Source organism: Apus apus, chromosome 3 (genome assembly GCF_020740795.1).
Source record: "Apus apus isolate bApuApu2 chromosome 3, bApuApu2.pri.cur, whole genome shotgun sequence".
Classification (NCBI taxonomy): Eukaryota; Metazoa; Chordata; class Aves; order Apodiformes; family Apodidae; genus Apus; species Apus apus.
In genome coordinates this window covers 3,865,966-3,887,039 of record NC_067284.1, presented here as the reverse complement: position 1 = coordinate 3,887,039, position 21,074 = coordinate 3,865,966, and the positions used below count along the sequence as shown (strand labels likewise).

Sequence of the window (21,074 nt, the reverse complement as noted above, 5' to 3'; positions counted from 1 at the left end):
TTGTGAATTATCACTGGCAAGCTGTGAAATTTGCTTAGTGAATTCACTTTGCTTAAGTGAATAGTCATTTTTTAGCCATAGAAGTCTTCTAAGAGTGTGCTAATACACTTGTGCAGCCAAGATGCTGACCTTCCTAAATATCAAAACTGAAAAAAACATCTGCTATCATCAGTGCCATAGCTCCACAGCTCCCAAAACTCTTACTGGAGAAGTAACTTGGTTTGAAGTAGCTCAATAGTTGCCCTTTGCATACTTTGTTCATACAGCATGTTCGTATGCCTGATCCGTCCTTAATATTCAAGATTTCTTCACATTCCTGCAAGATTTCCAGTATCACACCAAAACATCTTCCCAGCAGTGCCTGCCTTCCTGCCACTACGGCAGCACAGTCCCTATTCCAGCACGAATCTCTCCTTTCCACAGAGTCCTTCAGACCCATCCAAAATATTCCATTTGAGAACTGCTGCCCCTGAAGACAAACAATTCCCCCCCCCCATCCTTTTCTGGATGTTCCTCACCTCATGGGAAGCCAGGATTACGGGAACTTTAGCAGCCTAACACATCACTGGACGAGCTCTCCTCATTTCCCAGCAGAAATCCTTCTCCTTGGGCCCTGTGCCCACTCTTGTATATTCACATCAACACCTTTTCCCACTCTCCAGTTTTTCAGGGTTACGAGGCCTTCAGATGTCAAGCTCACATCCAATGGCAATGCCATCCAACTTTTTTACCAGCACCAAGTTAATTCATTTAGGATGCTCCTGTTTATTTTCCCCAAAGAATTCATGGCAATGTAAAAAGGCATCACCTTGTGTGCTGACTGACAGTGGTCTCAAAAAAATCACTGGAAAATTCACTCTTCTTCAGCAAACACTCAAAAATGGAGGCAGCCATTGCCAAACAACATTAAATACAGTGAGGAGAGCAACAAGCTCTGGGTTTTACTCTTTTTTTTAAACTTAACTTGCTCACCAGCTACACATGAATTCTAAAAGCACAGGAATGGGTGTGCATGTATCTGACACTTTTCCTCAGCATTGAAACTCATTTAGGGAGTATTATGTTAGAGTCTGACCAATTTAAACCTAATCTAGTTTCTTTTCCAGAAGTTACAGCATTTCTAAGTGAAGCATTTAATTAAGCCACAACACACCTTCAGTTGCTATTGCTGTTCACACACTAAGTAAAAGAAACTACAAAAATGTGATTTTAATCAGATAAAGCAAAGATGCCACTTCATTTTTGTGATGATGTGCTTGTGTTTAGATACATAATCCAACCAGCTCTTTAAGAAGCTCCTACTTATTAAGCATTAATTAAGTGTTTTTGTCACTCCATGACAAAGATCCTCCTTTAGCTGGAAATAAAGACAGACTCAAACTTTGTTTTATTTTTTAATAAAGTTTAAATAGTTAAAATAAGAGAAGAGTATGTTTTAAAGCCAAGATGTATCTTTGTTCCATGCTAGGCCTTCAAGTTGGATTTACTAGCAAATATGGGCCATGAGGAGAGAGCTGTATACTTTGATTGCTGGTGCAGAATATATTAAAATAGCCAGTGACTTACTCCAGTTTACCTTAAAAGAAAGGAAACAATCTTTACCAGATTTTAAATGCACTGCCTCTTATCCTGACTAATGGAAAAATTACCCCTACAAAAGACTTTTTTTTTTCTTTTTTTCTTTTAAATACGAAGACTCTACAAAATATTTGCTTTACCCATTGGCAGGACTTTGAAATTCTCCAGAATATTTAGATGGATCTGCCTAAGAAAGTTTATAACTGCCAATCCAACGCTGTGACAAAAATCCCAAACAGAACTGGAAATTAGAATAACCCAACCAAATCATCCCAGTCTTAGAATATTGTATTTCAGTTCTCCATAAACACACATCAGCAGGGTTTGTTTTTAAAAATTCTTCATGACCTGCAGAATACAGCACAAGTTTCCTTCACTAACACCTTTTCCCTCACATTTCCTTAATGCTATTTCCTAATTTACATTTTAAACACTATTTTGTCTACTGAGTTTGTGTGCCCACAGGGCTTTTTTTTTTTTTTTTTTTTTAGCCTCAATTCTATCCTCACCTAAGGAGATCTTTCCCCTCTTGCTTCTTTAAGAGGTTTTTGTTTGTTTGATTGATCTTCATATTGTTCTTTTGCAGATACAGGTAGGTACCCCACCATTAGGGAGAATGAAAACAGATGGGAACAGCACTGGGAGTTACTGGGATATCTGCAAGCTAAGACTTTGAGTAGAAACTTCAACAGGTACTGTTTTTGAAAGAAGAATGTCATGCTTTCTTTATATTTGCTAATATTTGGCATGTTTGATAACATGTCTACTAGAAACCGAGTCTTGTGCCACGAACTGCAGACAAAGCACACGGTGTGATGAATTCAGCAAAATACAAAAAAACAAATGGTAGAGTCCTAGGAGCAGCTGCAATGGTAACAAACATCTAGAAACAAAAGTGATCCAATAACCGAAAAGTACATCTGCTAAACTAAGGAAGAATCTGTGCAAATTTCAGACTGATTGCTCAGGGACCACAGTAGAAAACTAAGCTCAGATGTAAGGAAGCTTGGAAAAGCCTCAGCTTTCCAAAATTCAAAGTTATTAAAAAGCAATACATCTGTTCATCATTCCATGATTTAACTGTTTTCTAGTCTATGGGAATAAACAGCAGGATACAAACATTTGCAACATCCGTTTACTTTTTTTTTTTTGTAAAACTTTTAAAACTAAATTAAGAAAACATTCTTGGGGGGGGGAAGATCTAGATGAGCACAAAAGAAATGCCATGACAAATCCTGAGACAAATTATCTGACATCGTTGCTAGTCTATGAAAACTGGTTTGAATAATAAACATCCTGGAGTATTCAGTGACAGCACACAAATGAAAAGTATTCCTAAATTATTAAGTTGTGCATGTTTTTAGATGACAAAACATGCTCACGGGTTTACTTTAAAATCCCTCCCTGCTTGTTACCAAAGTTAAAAGATCATTTGCATACCAATACACATACTGTAAACATGAAGTTCTGGTTAAGGAAAGACGGGGTTTACAGTAATCCGATCTGTTACAAAAAGCTATTGGTAACTGGATCTCTCGGGGTCTAACTTTCTAGAAAATTAAACCAAGGTTTCCACTCCCCAAGTTGAAACGCCACCGCTCTAGGAAACAGCCCTGTTTATTTGTTAATCAGAAATACAACCCAGTGGCACATTTCCACTTGCTCTCGGGCCCGCCAGTTTCAGCTTCATTCTATTTTACAAGAAAACAGCAGACGTGCAGAGGGCCTGTAAATTTCTTTCATATCGCAACTGATTTAATTACAGCGGTGAAGAAAAGCAGCAGTGATGCAAAATAAGATCAGCCCCATTGCCCTTATCTGGTGATAGGATCTCTTCTTCCTGTTTGGCTTGCAGCAGTGAGGACTTCTCGTTTTGTTTCAGTTTTCTGTTGGGTTTGTTTTTGCTGGTCAGGCTGCCTCTGTCAAGACTGGCAGGAGCAAGAAGCTGACATGCCCTTCTCATTCCAGCTGGAGAATGATCCTCATATCAGGAGAGCTGAGTTTCAATCAGTAGGTCGGGGAATGACACTAATGTGGAGGAAATTATCTGGATAGCTCATATGTTCGCTCAGCCACTGTATGGGTGTTTCCAGCATTGGCTCAATTCCATGAATCATCACTTGAGTCTTCTGCTCTCCATCTAATTCAAAGAAAAAGAGAAACCACTAGTATATCACTCAGAGTTCACAGAAAGATTAAACATTTCCTTATGCTTAATTTACAGTAGATTTAGTTGGTGTTACGGCGTTGAACACTTAACAGAATGAAAAGCAGGAAATGCTGGTAATGGAGAAAGCTGAGATTTCTATTATCTAAACAAGAAACTTTGAGTTAAAATTAATTCCAAGAAAAAAACAAAAAGGGGTTAAAATGCAACAACAGAAGTGCCACACTTATTAGTTGCCAGGGTTCTTTCCCTGCAATGGTGTCAACACAGTTAAGGCACCTCCATCTCACCCAACTACAAGCCATATGAATCTTACCCAGATCATGGTAAAGATGTTGCACTTCCTAAAATATACTAAGAAAGTTGTATTCTTAATACTGTGACCTCCTGAAAGAGCTGAACTCTATGTAATACACCACACTTATAATACATCTAATATTCCTGAAGTAATTTTGTTTTGCTAAGAATAATTTACTTCAGTCTCAAGCCATATTTCAGAGTCACTCAGAAGGCTGAGTTGGCATCAGCTTTTTCTCACTTAGTTTCCTTGGAAAAGCTAAGTTAGCAAATGATTCCCAGTATGAACAGACTATTTTCTAAGAATATTTCAATTCTTTTTATTTATATTTGTCCCGGAGGATGCAAGTACTTTGATCCTTTGATCCAAATGATGGGAACCAGCGAAAGCAACCGACATAACTGTCATGAAATGAACTAAAAAAAAAACCAAAACCAAAAAAACACAAAAAATGAGAATTTATTCCAGTGCCTTGTGATGAGAAGAGCATCTGAAATATGCTCCAAATAATGCTTGGGGCGGGGGGGAAGTAGGCAGTGACCATTTACTGTTCTTCTACTATATTCTGGCATCCTCACATGGACCTACCACAGTGAAATCCACATTCAGTGCTCAGAAACATCACTGCCTTCTCTAACTGACATCTTATTCCCCCCTCCACTCCCTGCATTACAGAATAAACCACTGTGATCCCCAGGAGCGGCATGAGAGTAGAATCTAGAAGAGAAGGTAGCATGAGTGGCTCTACCATTCAGCCATCCCAGCTGTAGCATCATTCCTACTTTCTAACATAGATAAAAATCTTACTTGTTTGGTAACCAAAATGATTTGACAGCTGTCTGAAGAAGTTTGTGTTATAACCAGGTATCTATGGCAGCACAGACTAAATTAGATTAGGAAGAATCTCCCTTGCATATATTGTTGACTTTATGGTAGCAATAATTCTTCCTGCAGAAGCAGACAGTTACATTTGCCTAAAATAAAGCAGTGTACATCACTTACATGTTACCTACATACAGTACCATATTCTGTTCAAATTCTTGATTAAATATATTAAGCTTGATTCTCTAAATGGCATTATCACCCTAAATTAAGCATAAACAACTGCTGGTTTCTGGTTTTATTGCAGACAGGTCAGAAGGTGCAGCATGTAATTTAGAAATAAACTTCTGGTATTTCCAACCAAAGCAGGTATTTATTGGGCTGAAACCAGTGAGGTTGGTAACAGCATAAACTGCAAAAGAAAAGATCTCAGAAACCAAGTTTTGACACTGAGAAGTAAAGAGAAAATCTAAATATTTTTTTAGATTGAAGTGACTCCCAGATATATTTCTTTAAGACTTTCAAGGTAAAATCTACCTATGGTATTCCAGAAATTGCCACAGAGTTGGTGATTATTATTTTTTTTTTCATAATATTATTTAATTTTCAGAAACAACTACTTTGCAGACACAGCCAGATGGCAGATTGCTGTTCTGGCATAAGTCCTGTGCTAGTCACCTACACAGAGCTGAGTCTTCTTCGCAAAAACTTGCACAAAAGTCGATTAAAAGCTTTAGAATCTCAGGATCTTTGTTCTTGTCATTAGAGGAAAGGCTTATAGATGATAATCACTTTATTTGGCTCTTTCTCACTGTGTGACAGAACATTTTTGGATGTGTGTGCATGTGGTTATTAACTCAATGTGTCCTGCCTAGAAATGAAATGCAGTTAATCTGGGTGTCCTCATCCCCTGCTCCCGACCCAACTCTGTCCCTTTCTCATACAAGTCTTTTATTCTCTTCCTCAGCAAAGTGAGAAAGTCTCGGAGGTCAATGGAGAATTTACAGTTTAATTAAAGTCTTAATCTCTGCATTTGCATTGTTTGTGCTTTACTATTATCTCTGACAAAGCATCACTTCTCCTTAATTCCTTGTCCCCTTGAGGCTTGACTAGAGAGATCTTATCTACCGGTTCGGTATTTACTGTAGCCTTCTTTCACAAAATCCATTGTTTTTACTTTAACATTCTTCCCTCCTTTTGTTACTAAGGTCCATAAACTCTCACCTAAGCCACATTTACCCAAACTTTCCTCAACTTCCACGTTTTCAGTAACTTCACCATTTTGAGTCACACTCTCTCTCCTATAGCTGGCTCCTCTGCTTTATGTAGCAAGAAGTTTTCTACAGCAAATACACTAAAAAAATTTGGAAAATGATGAAAACTCTGGAAAATACACTTGTTTTCTCAACAGCTGTGTATTTCATATCCACCATCACCACCCTGACCTGGGTTCTGGATGATTTGCTAGCTATCATGAAAGCATCATCCATCTGGATTCTAGATAAATAGATTTACATAATATTTTTCCTTCCATTACTGTTAATGGTTTTTGTAGTTTAATTTATATGCATCTTGACACACTACGTGCTGTCCTCTCTTCTTCCCTCCACCCCATATTCTAGGATTTAAAAAAAGGCCTTTTCAGACTGACAAAATGCCTCTATAAACAAGTTACTAAACACAACACTTATTTAAGCAAACGGTATAAAATTTTAATTACTTAATTACAAAGAAGATTAATTGTTCCAGTACTTAAAGGGTGGCTACCAAGAAGATGGAGACTCCCTGTTTACAAGGAGTCAGGTGGAAAAGACAAGGGGTGATGGGCACAAGTTGCTCCTGGAGAGATTCCTATTGTGCAATAGCAGCCTTACCTAGGAGAAGGAGTTTCCAGCTTTTTCAGCTGTGAAATTGTCCACAAACATTTGCTTGCAAACACATCTTCAGAAGACATCTTATGTTCTGGACTAGAAGATACTCAAGGTATTCCTGATAAGTTACACCACACTGTAGGAAAACTCCTCATGGGTCAGCATTACAGGGAGCAGAGTTCTGCTTTGGTGGTTGTGGTGCAGCTGCTTTCCTTTCCAGGGCTCCTGCACCTCAGATTCCCAGGCAGGAGGACAGGCCTTTAGGTGCATGTACCTGAAAGCAGCCAGAGCATTCCTGGACAGCACGCTCTCAGCAGCTGGTGCCTTGGATATCTCTGAAGAGACACAGCAACATCTTCACCAGGAAGGTTTTAATTTACCGTGTTAGGATCTCTTAGGAAATTAACTGCAGACATACATAGCTTTCAGTGATGTGGATCTTCATATGTGGATGAAAACACTAAGGTTGTTACTGACAGATACTGCTGACTCAATTTTTAAAGCCTATGTCCCTGGCAAGCAGAGGTGAAAATTTCCTTCTTGAAAGCTAGACTTCTGCTGGAGCACAGAGGATCCCACAGGAAATTCTATGCAATTATTTACAAAAGATTACACTCTATCAGTAAGCAAATTCAAAGACTGTCTTCTAACCTGTAACCAGTGCCTCTAACTGCACAGTGGTTGAATTTATCCTCCCCTTCTCCAGGCACCTGGGGTTGGATATTCTAGGACACAGAGAGACGTGACAGCCCCAGACAACCCTCATGGCCTGAAGTCACTCCAGTGACTTCTGCACCAGCTGTAGAACATAAATAAACAAGCACTTGATGAACATACTTCAGGTTTTTGCACTTTTAAGTACATAACATCTCTAAAGCTTCAATATTGCCAGTAGTGGTTCAATTTGATGCAGGGGTCTATCAGCTGCTAGTACTGAAACTGAGGAACAGCATCTAGCTCTTCAACAGCAACCTGTCCAAAACTGAAAGCAGGTCCAGTGTCTGACACTAGAACTGACAATGACTTGACACCATTCACAAGAAAACAAGCTTCACAATTATGTTGAGTCCACTACAAAAATCACGTGTGCTCATAAAATATCCATAAACTTAATTATTGTTTTTTAAGGTAAGGGGCATTTATAAACCCTTCCACATCACTTTTGTAATATTTACTTTAGCCAAATACCATGTGTTTTTATAATTTATGGCAAAATATGTCTTGCTTGGTGAGCAAGCTTAGCTACAAAATTAATTCAACCCATTTGTATATAGAATATTCGTATTTTGCTTTTATTAAGCATCTGTTTTTTAAAAAAAAATATAAATTAGAAGTTAAAGCATATTATTTCAGGCTTTTCCATTGAGAAAGTCCAATCTAACTGGAACAGTTCTGCAATCATTTTCTGGCATATGTATGTATAATAGCCACCAATGCATAGAAATATGGTGAGATGCTCAGATTCCAGAGTCATGAGAACCTTGATATAAAGGTCTCAAATACAAAAACAACCTTGTATGTTAAACAAATCTTACCTACTCAGCTGAGTACTAACAGGTGCTCAAAAGCTATGCAATTTTAAGGGAAGTGCATCCAAAAAGAGGTGAGGTCAAAGCTTGGTAGAGTTAGGTTATGGTTGGACTCAATGATACGAAAGGCCTTTTCCAACCAGAAAGATTCTGTGATTCTGTGAACTCACACAGAAATACATGATCAATAAATCAGTCTTCCTGTTCCTCAACATTATTCTGTATCCAGAATAAACCATGTTCCAAACACAAGATGTGGTTTGGAGAATAAAAACTTTGGTTTCTAGATATAATCCAACTATTCAATAGGAATATAAATAAACAATCAGGTAGATCTGGTTAACCAGCAGCAAGGTTAGAACGTATCTCATTTTAAGCATTGGTAGAAACATGAGTTAACATTGCTGAAACTGAAGGTCATAGTTTTCCCAAATATATGTTCTCAGCTCTGGATATTCTTGATATCCACACAAGTACCCCAGAAAGCTTTTAACTGTGGTGAGTTCCTGGCCTCAAAGACAACTAATAGTAAATTAAATCCACAACTTTGTATTTTGCTTAAAATATCTTTTTAAAGTAATGTTAACACATAACAAGAGTGTTTAACCTATCTTTATAACTCACTGTTTTAATTTCTTAAATTCTTCTCCAAAATAAACTGCTCAAAACCTAAGTCCCTCTCCATCCTGGAGTATTTTGGCATTCATAGGACATGTCTCAGCTTCACCCTTACAGCACCTTGATGTCATCTTAGCAGATCCCCTCTCAAGAACTACTGTTTTTTAGTCCAAAATGTCATGATAGAACTCGACCTACACAAGCCTCAGTGAAGTCTGTTCTTGCAGAGTGCTTGGCTACAAAAGCCTAACTCCAGGCAAGATATCTCAAGTGTTCCTCCATTGCAACACTGTCATAAAGTCCATATTCACCGATTTAATTACTGCTGTATTTCTTTACATGGTTTGACACAGGCCAGTTGGCTGATCTTTACATGAGCGTCTCGTGGTATAAACATCTCCTACTTGAGTTTAGACACTTGTAACTTAAAGGAGAGGAAGAAAGTTTCTTTGTCACAGATCTCAATATAATTAGATGCCCTGGATTATATTCCAGCACAGTCCTAGCTTTCTGTATCCTCAAAATGAAAGTAGATGACTATGCCACATTATAATCTACATTAAATATCTTTAAATACTAGCATCAAATCAAATACTTGGCATCACCCCTAAACATCATTTTATTCTCCATACAATTTTTCCTCCTTCATGATTTCCTGTCATCTTCTACCTCAACTCTATCCCCAGGCTAGACAGCCACATTTCTGAAACATAACAAAATATATGGATTAAACTAATCACCACCAGCAGTATTTTATTACACTTTGGAGCAGCTTATAAGAACTTGGGTTCCACTTGTAATCTCACAGCAGCCAGCAACTATGTAAACAAACTAGAAAACTTTTCCTGTCCCATTGAAAAAGTTTAAATAGGGTATATTTGGGCTCAAACACTATTGAGTCCAGGTTGCCTGAGCAGACTGTATTTAACAGTTAGTTCTCCATGCAGCCCAAACCAGTTAACACTGACAGTAATACCACCTCAGACAACCAAGGGGATTTTTACTTCTGTAAAGAGTCCCTGCAGCTCAGTGGAAAAGCAGATAAAGGATGGAAATGAAAGATTTACTTTACTAAACTTTTTTTGTTTTGTTTTAATTTTTATATTTGTACATTTAAAATAAGCTTTTTAATGGGGTTGTTGTTATAGGTCCCAAACTAATTTATGACAGAACCCTAAAATACTTGTTTTAAACATCTCACATTTTAGTAGTTAAAAGATTTTAGAAGACCTTACAGCAACTAAGCCCAAGACGCTTCTCATCAAAGATCTAGCTTCAGCCTGGAAAAGAGAGATATGTTAAGACAAAACTCCCAGGAAATATTCTTATACCCCTTCTTCCTTAGCATCAGTGCCTCAGACTCAGCCCTGAACCAGCATTAAACTGTGCCAGTTAATACAAGACCAGAGTTAGCAATGAAAGCTTAAAAAACAATTTTCTGCAATATTTTTAAGTCTGGCTATGCCCATGTGAGCCAACTGACAAAGTTCAGTTGAAATCATGCTGCTGTTCTGTGTAACAAGTGAGGACACGATACATTGATATATACAAGGAACAGGCAAGGTGTGCATTAAAAGATAAGCACTTGATTATGTGACAAATTGAGCCCAGCTCATCCATGATATGCTTTCCATTGTTGAGGGAGAGCTAAACCTCTTTTAGGAGTTGTGTAGCTTTTTTAAACAGCAGGCATCTGGACTTACAGTAAGTTAACCCCTTCATGCACTGTGCCCTTCATTAGGACTGAGGTTTCCCTTCCCTCTAAACTGTACAGAACTGACCTTCAGAAATTAAAGCTATCCCTGGCTACAGGTAGGGAGCTAAATGTAATCGATACAGTTCTTGGAAAACCAAAAGAAGCAACATTTGATAAAGATTTTTCACTATCAAGATTGGAATAAAGCAGATCAATCTGCTGTAGAAGACCTCTTGCTGCTATAGCAGTTTGTGAGAACTTCTATAATGTCAATTTTCAAAACCCTGTTACACCAAAATTTAAATAGCAAATTCATTATACAATCATACGATATACTCCCTATGCATGTGCATGTTCATACACTTTTAAACATTTTAATGGCATTCTTGAACTTTCAACCTCTATTTTACTTCATTTTCAAACTATAATTCACATCATGCCTGCAAAAATCCTTCGATTCTAGCAGCCATCCCTCTTTCATAATGAACTTTTCAGCTAATCAAATGTTGAACTATTCCTAGCAAGGCAAAACAAGGAAAGATTAATATTGCTGCAAAATCATTGTAAATGCAGAAAAGACCAGCAAGTTTACTTGTTTTGATGAATCCATGATGTTAATTGCTAGTGTACCTGCCCAGTTATTAAATCAAATTCAGAAGTGGACATTTGGACGTAATTACAATTTCAAACATTTGCCTGAAAAGTGCTAAGTGATATATACAGATCAAAGGCTCAATGATTCCTATTTCATGTTTTGTACCTTCCCCCATTTAACTGAAGAAAAACAAATGGGCTTCCCCTTTTTAAAAATACAACTTCCAGCAATCTCACTGTGATATTTAACAAAGTAAGGAAATTCACAAGCAAACTCGACACGAAAACGTGGCTGAGCCATTTGATTAACCCCCAAGCATGGACAGTTTGGTTCCATGTCTGACAAATTCTTCAGCCTCTGCTAAGCTGATCAGTAAAAAACTCTTGCTAATTGAATCCATCGATGTGAAAAACCACAGGCTCAAGTCTGTACTGCATACATCAAGCTGAAGGATTTCTGCTTCAGCCATGGAGGTAATAGCCAGTGGGGTCAGGTCAAAGAGGGTTAAAGTGAGTCAGGATATAGCCAAAGGAATACATCAAACACTGATTTTAAAAGGGCAATTAATCTTAGACAGAAATGCTTCCTGGGGAATGAGATCTCAATCTTAAGAGCACACTACATGATGTAGCAGTAAAAATGTACATATACAGGCTTAGAGAGCTTTCATCCTGTGATCACAAACAGAAGGGGAGTGCTGTTTATCAGAGAAATACAAACCCTTGCTAAAATACTTACATTAGTTTCTTCCGGGCCCTTCCTCATTGAAAAATAAATTATTTCATAAGTAGGCAAGGGAGTTTGCACACATGAAATATTTTGTTTCTGAACATGTACTGTATGTTCTTTTAAACAGCTAGTAGATTAAAGTATTTAAAGATCTCTACCACAATAAAAATAAAGAATTAAGACTTGAACATTCAAGAATGGATAAAGGAGTAAAGGAATACCTGAAAGGCTCTTTACACTGAAAAATAACTTTAAAAAAGTAATAAATAAGTAACTTTAAAAAATAATAAATACACCCCACAAAACAGCTGCCTGTTCAGAGTTAAGATTGGAAGGGAATTTTCATCGAAACATTTTAATTCTTCCATTCCAAAATAATGAGTTGGCTTCAAAGCTGAGACATTATCATATAACCTTTATTTTTAAAAGAAAGTTTGGCTAGTAACAAACATTTTTTTTTACTTTAGTGTTCAGAAAGTATTCCTCCACTTTATAGCAGAGCAGTAGGTCCATAAAATTTATAGTACATGCATGCAGCATTTACAAACAGGATTTGATTTGTTACTACCATTAGTTAGTTAGCAATATTACTAGGGATCATTAGTTCTGTTGACAAAACACTCCAGGTCCACAGCTCTGAAATGAGTTACAGCTGAATTTGCTGCATTAGTTTGCAATTTTAAAGACAACCAACCTTCCAACTGAAGATCCCAACCCTCAGCACCACTAGTGGAAGAAGGGCAGCTCTTTGTGTATCTGGTCCATATGTCTGGCTTCTACCAGAGCTACCAAGCTGGTAAAACGTCTGGAGAACAAGTCCTATGAGGAGAGGCTGAGGGAGCTGGGATTGTTTAGTTTGGAGAAGAGGAGACTGAGGGAAGACCTCATTGCCCTCTACAATTGCCTGAAAGGAGGTTGTAGGGAGGTAGGTGTTGGGCTCTTCTCCCCAGTGAATAATGACAGGACCAGAGAAAATGGCCTGAAGCTGCACCAGGGGAAGTTTAGACTGGATGTTAGGAAGAATTTCTATACTGAAAGAGTGGTTGGACAGTGGAACAGGCTTCCCAGGGAGGTGGTGGAGTCACCATCCCTGGAAGTATTTAAAAGAAATATAGATATGGTGCTTAGGGACATGATTTAAGCACTGAACGGGTAGATGAGATTATGGTTGGGGGATATAGGTTACAGTTGGACTTGATGATCTTCAAGGTCCCTTCCAACCAGGACGATTCTATGATTCAGTGCTTAAACTGCCAGTGAGGCCCAGTTTTCACAAAGATACTGGACTTAGGGAAGTTTCCCAAAGTGCAGACACCCACTGCATTTTGCCACGGTCAGTGTGGTTCCACCAGGGAAGGCAAGGAGCACAAGAGGCTGTCAGCTCTTCAGTGACTTCAGCCCCTCTGTGCACAGGCCAAGCCACTGCAGAAAACTTTGGCGTTGACTCAAGGAAATGTTTTACCTCTGCTTGCTTACAAATATTCCCCAACCTGCCAAGTAAGATAAAGTACAATTTATCTACTGAATGTGAAGTTATCAAAACCTCTGATGAAAACAAGGCACTCCAAGAAGGGGTCAGCTACTTCTAAAAGGTACTGTGGAATCCTTAGAGAAGAGAGTAGGACACAGAAAGTAGCGTTTACTAGTGGATTGCTCTGCTTTCCATTATTGGTAAGGCTGCTAGTTTTATCCTAATTATTTTTGGTAGGTCCTTTATTTTTGCAGGTTCTTTTCTTTTATCCCTGTAAGATGTTTATCTCCTGGGAAAAACAGGTTACACCTGCATGCAGCACTGCAGAACAGGAGTGTAAGAGAGAAGAAGGAAGATGGGGACAATGTTGCTCAGCCCTCTCCTAAAGATACAGGACATATACCTAACTTAAAGGTATAGAAGTGGCTCATAAAGTGGACTAGAACCCACTCTCTGGACCTCAGGGTTAAACCAACTCATGCCTATTCAGCTAAATTATCTCCCCCTCCATTTTGCTTACTGAGAAGAACCCCCAGACTCTGAAACCATGAACATTGCTCAGATTTTCTAGGAGTGTATTAATTGATCTAGACCAAAATTATGCCAGAGAACTGGTAACAGTCACACAGCACAAACAACACACCTTCTAGCCCTCTTCTGTTTTAGTATAAATAGAAACACTGACACCACAACATTTCAATCCAGTTGTGTGCTGCTGTGTCCCGGTTAGAACTCCAGGTTGCAGGTCTCCAAGGAGCTTTACTGCTGTCCCACTAAAGTCTCCAGTTACACTTTCACCAGTTGCAGCACTAAAGGCAGCAGTGGTTGTACAGCAGATGAACGTTATCAGGGTGATGATCCCTACTGAAATAAATAATTTTGGAGTATTCTCACATTCTTTATGAAAATAACTGTAAAAAATAATACCCTGTAAGTCCATATACTTAGTGCACTTCAGCCGTTGCTTGTGTCTGCGAGCAAGGATACATGAGAAGCTAGAAGAAATGTTTGGCTTGGGCTTTTTTTTTTTTTCTTTGGTGAAGTTTTTGATGGCTTAGTCATACTGAGTGACCTGTGATCTCCTTGAGGTGAGACAGACTGATTTAGATCAGTTCTTAACTCTGCTACTGACCTCAGTGTGACCAGGTGCAAACCACAGCACCCTTCTGTGCCTCTAATTTCTCCTTCATTTTTGTCTCTCTTCACTCACCTTTTGTCTAAGTGATAAGCTCTGTGGGAACAACCACAATGTCTGCAAAGTGTATAAAGAACCTGAGGCCTCTTCCTAAACCACAAAAAAAGATTCCTTTTAAAACTGAAAATTCATCACAACCAAAACATTTTGTCAAGATGCTTTGATTCCAGTTTTCCTAAAACTCTGCAGATTACTGTCTGAAAACTTGCCTGATTTCTAGCAGTTTTCCTTTTCTTGACTGCCGAGATTTTTCAGATCCACAGCACTCACCAGGGATTTGGGGGTAGGACTCTGATGCTCCCAGGAAGTGCAGCTCTAGTGCAGCCCATGAAGCAGACTGCTCTTAGGATGAAAAATCCCACCTCTCTTCTGCAGAGGATTTTAGAAGGGCTGGCTTGCCATTTCCAAATGGAACAAGCTAAATTATGAAAAAGTTAAGTTTGCTCTGTGGAGGATTTTACTTTCTCCATTTCATACTACTACTGTTAATAGACTTTAAAAAACCAACTTTGTTGTGCCTGAATAAAGTCATTGGCCTTGTGACAAATTTGAAGAGAATAGTCTGGAGTCTGACACTAATAAAACTTATTGGGTGGCCGACAGAACAAATTTAGCTGAAGCTGAACAAATTTCCAAAGTCTTGTCTGTGAAACAGGATTATTTCCCTATTTGCTGTAGCTCTTCCTCCATTCTACCCTTTTGTATCTGCATGTGCAGGCCCAGAAATCATTTCTATGCCACAAAGAAAAAGCACATTACTCTTGTGATGTTAGGAAAGTTGCTGGATGGAAGAGGAAAGACTAGAATAGAACAGAGTGTTTCTGTTTCGTTGGAAGGGACCTACAACAATCATCTAGTCCAACTATCTGACCAATCCATGGCTGACCAAAAGTTAAACCATGTTATTAAGGGCATTGTCCAAATGCCTCCTAAACATTGAAAGGCTTGGGGCATCGACCACCTCTTTAAGAAGCCCATTCCATTGTCTCATCACCCTCTCAGTAAAGAAATGCTTCCTAAAGTCCACCATAAACCTCTGTCCCTGGTGCATCTTTGAACCATGTGTCCTATCACTGGATCACAGGGAGAAAAGCTCAGCACCTCCCTTCTCCACTTTTCCCCCCAGAAACTGTTGAGAACAACTACACTGCCCCTCAGCCTCCTTTTTTCCAAATTACACAAACCCAAAGTCCTCAGCCACTCCTCATGGGACATTCCTTCCAGCCCTTTCAGCAGCTCCTTTGCCCTCCTCTGGCTAGATGTATTCAAGGACCTTCACACCCTTCTTAAATCATGGAGCTCAGAACTCCACACAGCCCTCAAGGTGAGGCCACCCCAATGTTCAGCACAGCAGGGTGATCACCTCTATGGACTGGCTGGTCATGCCATGTTTGATGCACCCCAGGTTGTGGTGTGTCCTCTTGGCTGCCAGGGCACACTGCTGACTTGTACTGACCCTGCTGTCGACCAGCACCCCCAGATCCCATTCTCCAGGGCTACTCTCCAGCCACTCCTCTCTCAATTTATACTCAGGCTGGTGTTACTCCATCCTAGGTGCAGAATCCAGCATTTGGACTTGTTCAATTTCATTTGCCACTAGGAAAGGAGCAGAGGGCTCAGAAGCTACCGAACTGATAATGCTTGTATAGTTGATTGAGGCAAAGTTGGAACAATCCTTAAAACCAAGTTATCTTGCTATTTCCTGAGAAATTCCATGCATAAAGACCACAACCAGTCACAGATCCCCACCATGTTTCTTCTGTTCTTCTGAGATCAAGCAAGCCAGAGCATTCTGCATACCCATAAGCCTTCTCTGATGATGCAAAGAGCTTGTTTAGAAATGAAGATGCTAACAAGAAGCCATATGAACAGCACAGCTGCCATACTGTTAAATCTCAGATTACTTGCACCTTTCTGTGTAGTCATGACAAATTAGATCTGTATTAATTAATTCTGTAGTCATGACTACTAATTCTATGATCTCAAGCCAACCTCTGGACTTCCACCTCTTTTGACCAAAAAGAACTACTGAATCCAGAGACATGCAATTTTAACATAGAAAAAATATTTCCATTTCAACTTAAAAACAAAAAAAAAAAAGGAACTAGGGCAGGTAGGTGTGGGTGTAAAGAAAAAAACAGAAAATAAAAAAGCCAGAAGTCAGACAGATGAAAGGCAGATGCAGAAGGATAATCCAAGCAGATGGCCTGGTTGGGAGATGATAACACACACAAATAATGACTCACACCAGAAAGGAGATGTACATGATGACCTCCTCTAACATGGCAGCACCACTGAGTCAAGGACACAAGGAGGGTGGAATAGCTGAAGTAGTAGTCTGAAGTTCAGTTCTGTCCTGCAAGATGACTCTCACAGCAGAAGAGACAGGGGACTAGAATTCGTATCACTGGTGAGCTTTTAATCAACTTTTAAGAGTATGCCTGTCCACTACAAAGGCTATAACCCTTCACACACAACATCCATGTGGGAGGAGAACGTTGCTAATAAACCACCTAAAACTGACCAGGGCTATAATTAGGTGGCCTGGAAAAGCATTTCAACACTGTACCTCCCCAGCACTGAAAAGCAGAGACCAGCCTGCAGAGAGCACAAGCAGCCAAACTGACTAGCCAGACATGGGGAGCAACAGCTTCCATGGGGAGCAGCAAGGACTGGGATGGTGCTGTGCTGTTCCTCTCCCTGCTGTGCTGCTCCCAAGGTCCAGCTAATTCTGATCTCAGACAGAACAAGCCCAGTTATTCTTCACATCAATCCAAAGAAGTTCACACTGCTCACATTCACTTCCGTCTATTGCACTGTTTGTCACTTGCTTCAAAATTAGGAGCCTACACAGCAAATCTAATCTAAATTCAATTTTCTGTTTGACTAATTTACTGGAAGTCAAATGCTTAGAAAACTGAGGGAGAACAAAACCAATTAATATGTAGTCTCTCATACAATATACATTAAAAAAAGCTGAGAGTTAATTGAAAACAGCTGATCCCTAATTTTACAAAATCATTCAGTACAGCAAGTCTTAAGAGAAAAATCCTGGAAGTCTTTTTGATCCTCATTTTACTTCTGAAAGAACTAATGACACTGCTGTAGAAAGGGGTCAGTTCACACAGATTTTCTGAATGAACAACAATGCTGTGAAAACTGGGACTGATTGATAGCCTACTGTTTGCGTCATTGTGTCCAAATGTTTAGCATTTGAGTCTTCAAGGAAGCATGAGACAAAAATCAAAACAAGTTTTATGAAGACTTCAACAACACTGGCAAATGAAAATTGCATCCAGAATTGTTTAGACATGATAACTGTGGAATAAAACTGTTTCCTTCTGTATTATACAGTTTTTATCTTTGCGTGATGCACAATGTCTTAAATTTCTGGTGTGCAAGAGGAAAGAAGTATTTCCCTCCCCCAGAACAACTCTGTTTTCTATCATTTTAACCCTTTGCCTCTTCAAAGCATTCTGTTGAACTCAGCACTGGTTTCCTCTTGCAGTTGTTGCTCTGTAGTTGTGTGTTCATCCCCTTTTCCTAATGAGACACAATTTCTAAATGAAATATTTACAATATCATAGAATCGTCAAGGTTGGAAAAGACCTTCAAGATCATGAAGTCCAACCATCAGCACTACAACCCCTGACCACTAAACCATCTCCTGAAACACCATGTCCACCCATTTTTTTAACATCTCCAGGGACGGTGCCTCTGCCACCTCCCTGGGCAGCCTGTTCCAATTAGGATGTTCTTCCACAGGAACCTCATAAATGTCTGCTAAACAAATTCCTTTTTCTTATTATTTTTTTTATATCCCTGTGAGCTATTCACATAGGCTTTTTCAAATTTGATAAACTCTGAAGTTCAGAACTGGTATCACTACTTCTGGAAACAAAGGCTCCTTAGCTGGCAACAGGAACACCCATCAGCAGATACATGGAACCATGGGGAAGTGCAGATGACCTGTCTCACAGCAACAGAAAGGTAACACTTGATTTTATTTACCTGTCATAAATGACATTGCAGCTGTAGGCAGGTAGCCTCATCTGCCTCATCTTAGTAAGACAGAGGTTATTAGATAGTAGGGAAAAACAGCCAGGGTGCCATTGCCCTTAGACACAAATAATTAACTTGGTTATTCAAAGGACCACAGGGAAGAACAAGCTTCATCTTAGCCTGTTCCTCCATATTACTATTTGTGAGAAGATTTAGTGTGTTAACTCTCAAATGATTTAAAAGACTGCCTCATTTTCTGGGCCTAGAACTACTGCTGACAATTCCACTTTACCACACAAGGACTGTCCAATTAAAGGATCAACTTTTGTCTGTGCAAGTGGCAGCCACAAGCACAGGAAAGCAGATCAGACAAGGAGTTTACAAGCTGTAGCATGAATAATCAGAAGAATCTGATTCTAACCCTGGAGTCCTCGTGAATGGGTGTTTCATATTAAAATAAAAAAGACATCTGTCATGAGCTTGGATTCAAAACTACACGACACACAGTCTATGAGAAGTAAAACAAGGACTTTGGATTGTTGGCTGGAAAGGATCTCTGGACAGTTTCAGGAGTGTAAAATGGTGAATGGAAAGTGAGACACTGGACAATTTTATTCTGGACTTCCCAGAGCAATCAGGACATTAATCTTCTTGGAGGACATCTAAAAACCAAGAGACCTAAACTAGGAAATGGAAGAAATGCTGATAGAGAGACACAGCCCCTAGATATCCAAATATATTAGGTTTTCATATCCAATGGTACAAAAATATTTTTGAAAACTCAAGGAAACTTAAGTAGTAGTAACAGAACACCACAAAACTAAAGGATGGAAAGCAAGAAGAAACAACTAAACCAGAAGTGATAATGACTAACTACTTCCCTGAAGATCTAGATCTATTTCTACTAGGAAAACAGCAAAGGTTTGAAAAACTACAGAAACATTTCTAGACATTGCAGGAATTTAGTCCAAGAAGGAGAAGAGACAATTTTAAAGGATCGTAGAACCATAGAATGGTTCGGTTTGGAAGGGACCTTGAAGATCATCTTGTTCCAACCCCCCTGCATGGGCAGGGACACCTCCCACCAGACCAGGTTGCTCAAAACCCAAGTGGATGCAAAAGCAGATATTAAAAAAGCAACAAAGGACAGCAAGAGTTATGTATGGCTAGAATAGAGGTACTGAAGGAACAGTAGGCAAAAGAAAGGTAGAGCTGTAGAGTCACTGACATGGAAGAAAATAAGAGCTCCGCACACGTTGAAAAAAGACATGAAAAAATAAAGACCACTCTTCCATGATGCTGGGATCAAGATTAGAATAATTAAACATTCCCCAAACCCTACATGACCAGCTTGTCTCAGTTTTAAGTATGAACAACTAGGGAGAAACAAACAAAAACAAAGCCAAGTGCACCCCACCCCAACAGGAGATGAACACAACTAAGGACTAAACAGTTTTAGTATGCTCAAATTACAGCACTTGTGAAGTTTTACTTTAAAAGACTGAAAACTGAAATAAAATTGCCTATCTTCTAGTAAGGATTCCAAATAACTCCAGGAGGTCCATGAATAGCTACACAACCACAGAACTCCCAAGTGCAACTTCAATTGTATGCAGCCTTTAGAAGAATTTAAGGAAACAAAAATTACAGAAATACAGTAAATAAATAAAAAGTACTAATACACAGTATAGTAACATTTCAGACTGAAGTGTCTTTCATTTTTGAACTGCTGTGTAATGGATGAATTATAATTTATTATTGCAATAACTAAAAAATAATAACATGCCTTAAAGAGATACTACAGTGGGCTGCAATGCAGAGGAAGTTATTACTGGCTTAGTTTGTGTTTGAGAAGATTAATTTTAATCTTTATTAAACATGACAAGTAGGACTTCACTGCTTCCCAAACTTCATGTTAACACATGAGGATCAGAACAACAAAAAAGTATTGAAACTGATTAAATACATCAATATTAAAATGCAAGTTGATGCACTTTCTGTGATGACTCGGTCCTACCATTTCTGTTGCCACACAGTCACTGCCTTTGAAACAGCTAAATAGGCTCCAGGGAAAAAGAAAAGCTACTCAGCTAATGAGGATATATCTGATTTACAACAACTGCTGTCTAAATGCTCATTTAGACAGAAAACTAGTGTTATTTTACATCAGTTCCAATATGGTCTTCCAGAATCAAGTACTGCACAGTCCTGCAGTAGGAGTACAGCAAGGTGAAACAAGAGCATCTTCTCTGAAGGTTCTCTTAATATTTTATTATTCTTTAAGATGTTTACTACTAATAAAAGCAGCCATTCTCCTTGCTGTTCCAGAGGAACAGCTTGTCCTTTACTGTTAAGGTTATTAATATAATTGCCAAAAGTTAAGTACTACATTGGCTTCTCAAGGCTTCCTCTAATTCAAAGTACTGCTTTTCTTCACACTTTCTGAGCAGTATTAGTAATGTAGAAATTGCTTGATGTGTGTTTCAATGTATAAATGGTTTGA

General features: G+C 38.9%; 1 protein-coding gene across 5 annotated transcripts in view; it reads right to left on the bottom strand.

The window, feature by feature from the left end:
• Window positions 1-1,381: 1,381 nt before the first annotated feature.
• The window catches only part of ATG5 (autophagy related 5), a 67,646-nt gene continuing 47,953 nt past the window's right edge, over window positions 1,382-21,074 (bottom strand). For 3 of the 5 annotated variants that reach the window (XM_051613173.1, XM_051613174.1, XM_051613178.1), the window contains exon 8: window positions 1,382-3,718. In XM_051613173.1, coding sequence (XP_051469133.1) covers window positions 3,582-3,718 — 137 coding nt within the window. In that variant the 3' untranslated portion in view covers window positions 1,382-3,581. Of the gene's footprint in view, window positions 3,719-7,373; window positions 7,536-10,118; window positions 10,164-21,074 lie in introns of those variants that run through there. The other 2 variants (XM_051613175.1, XM_051613177.1) reach the window with 2 other exon arrangements.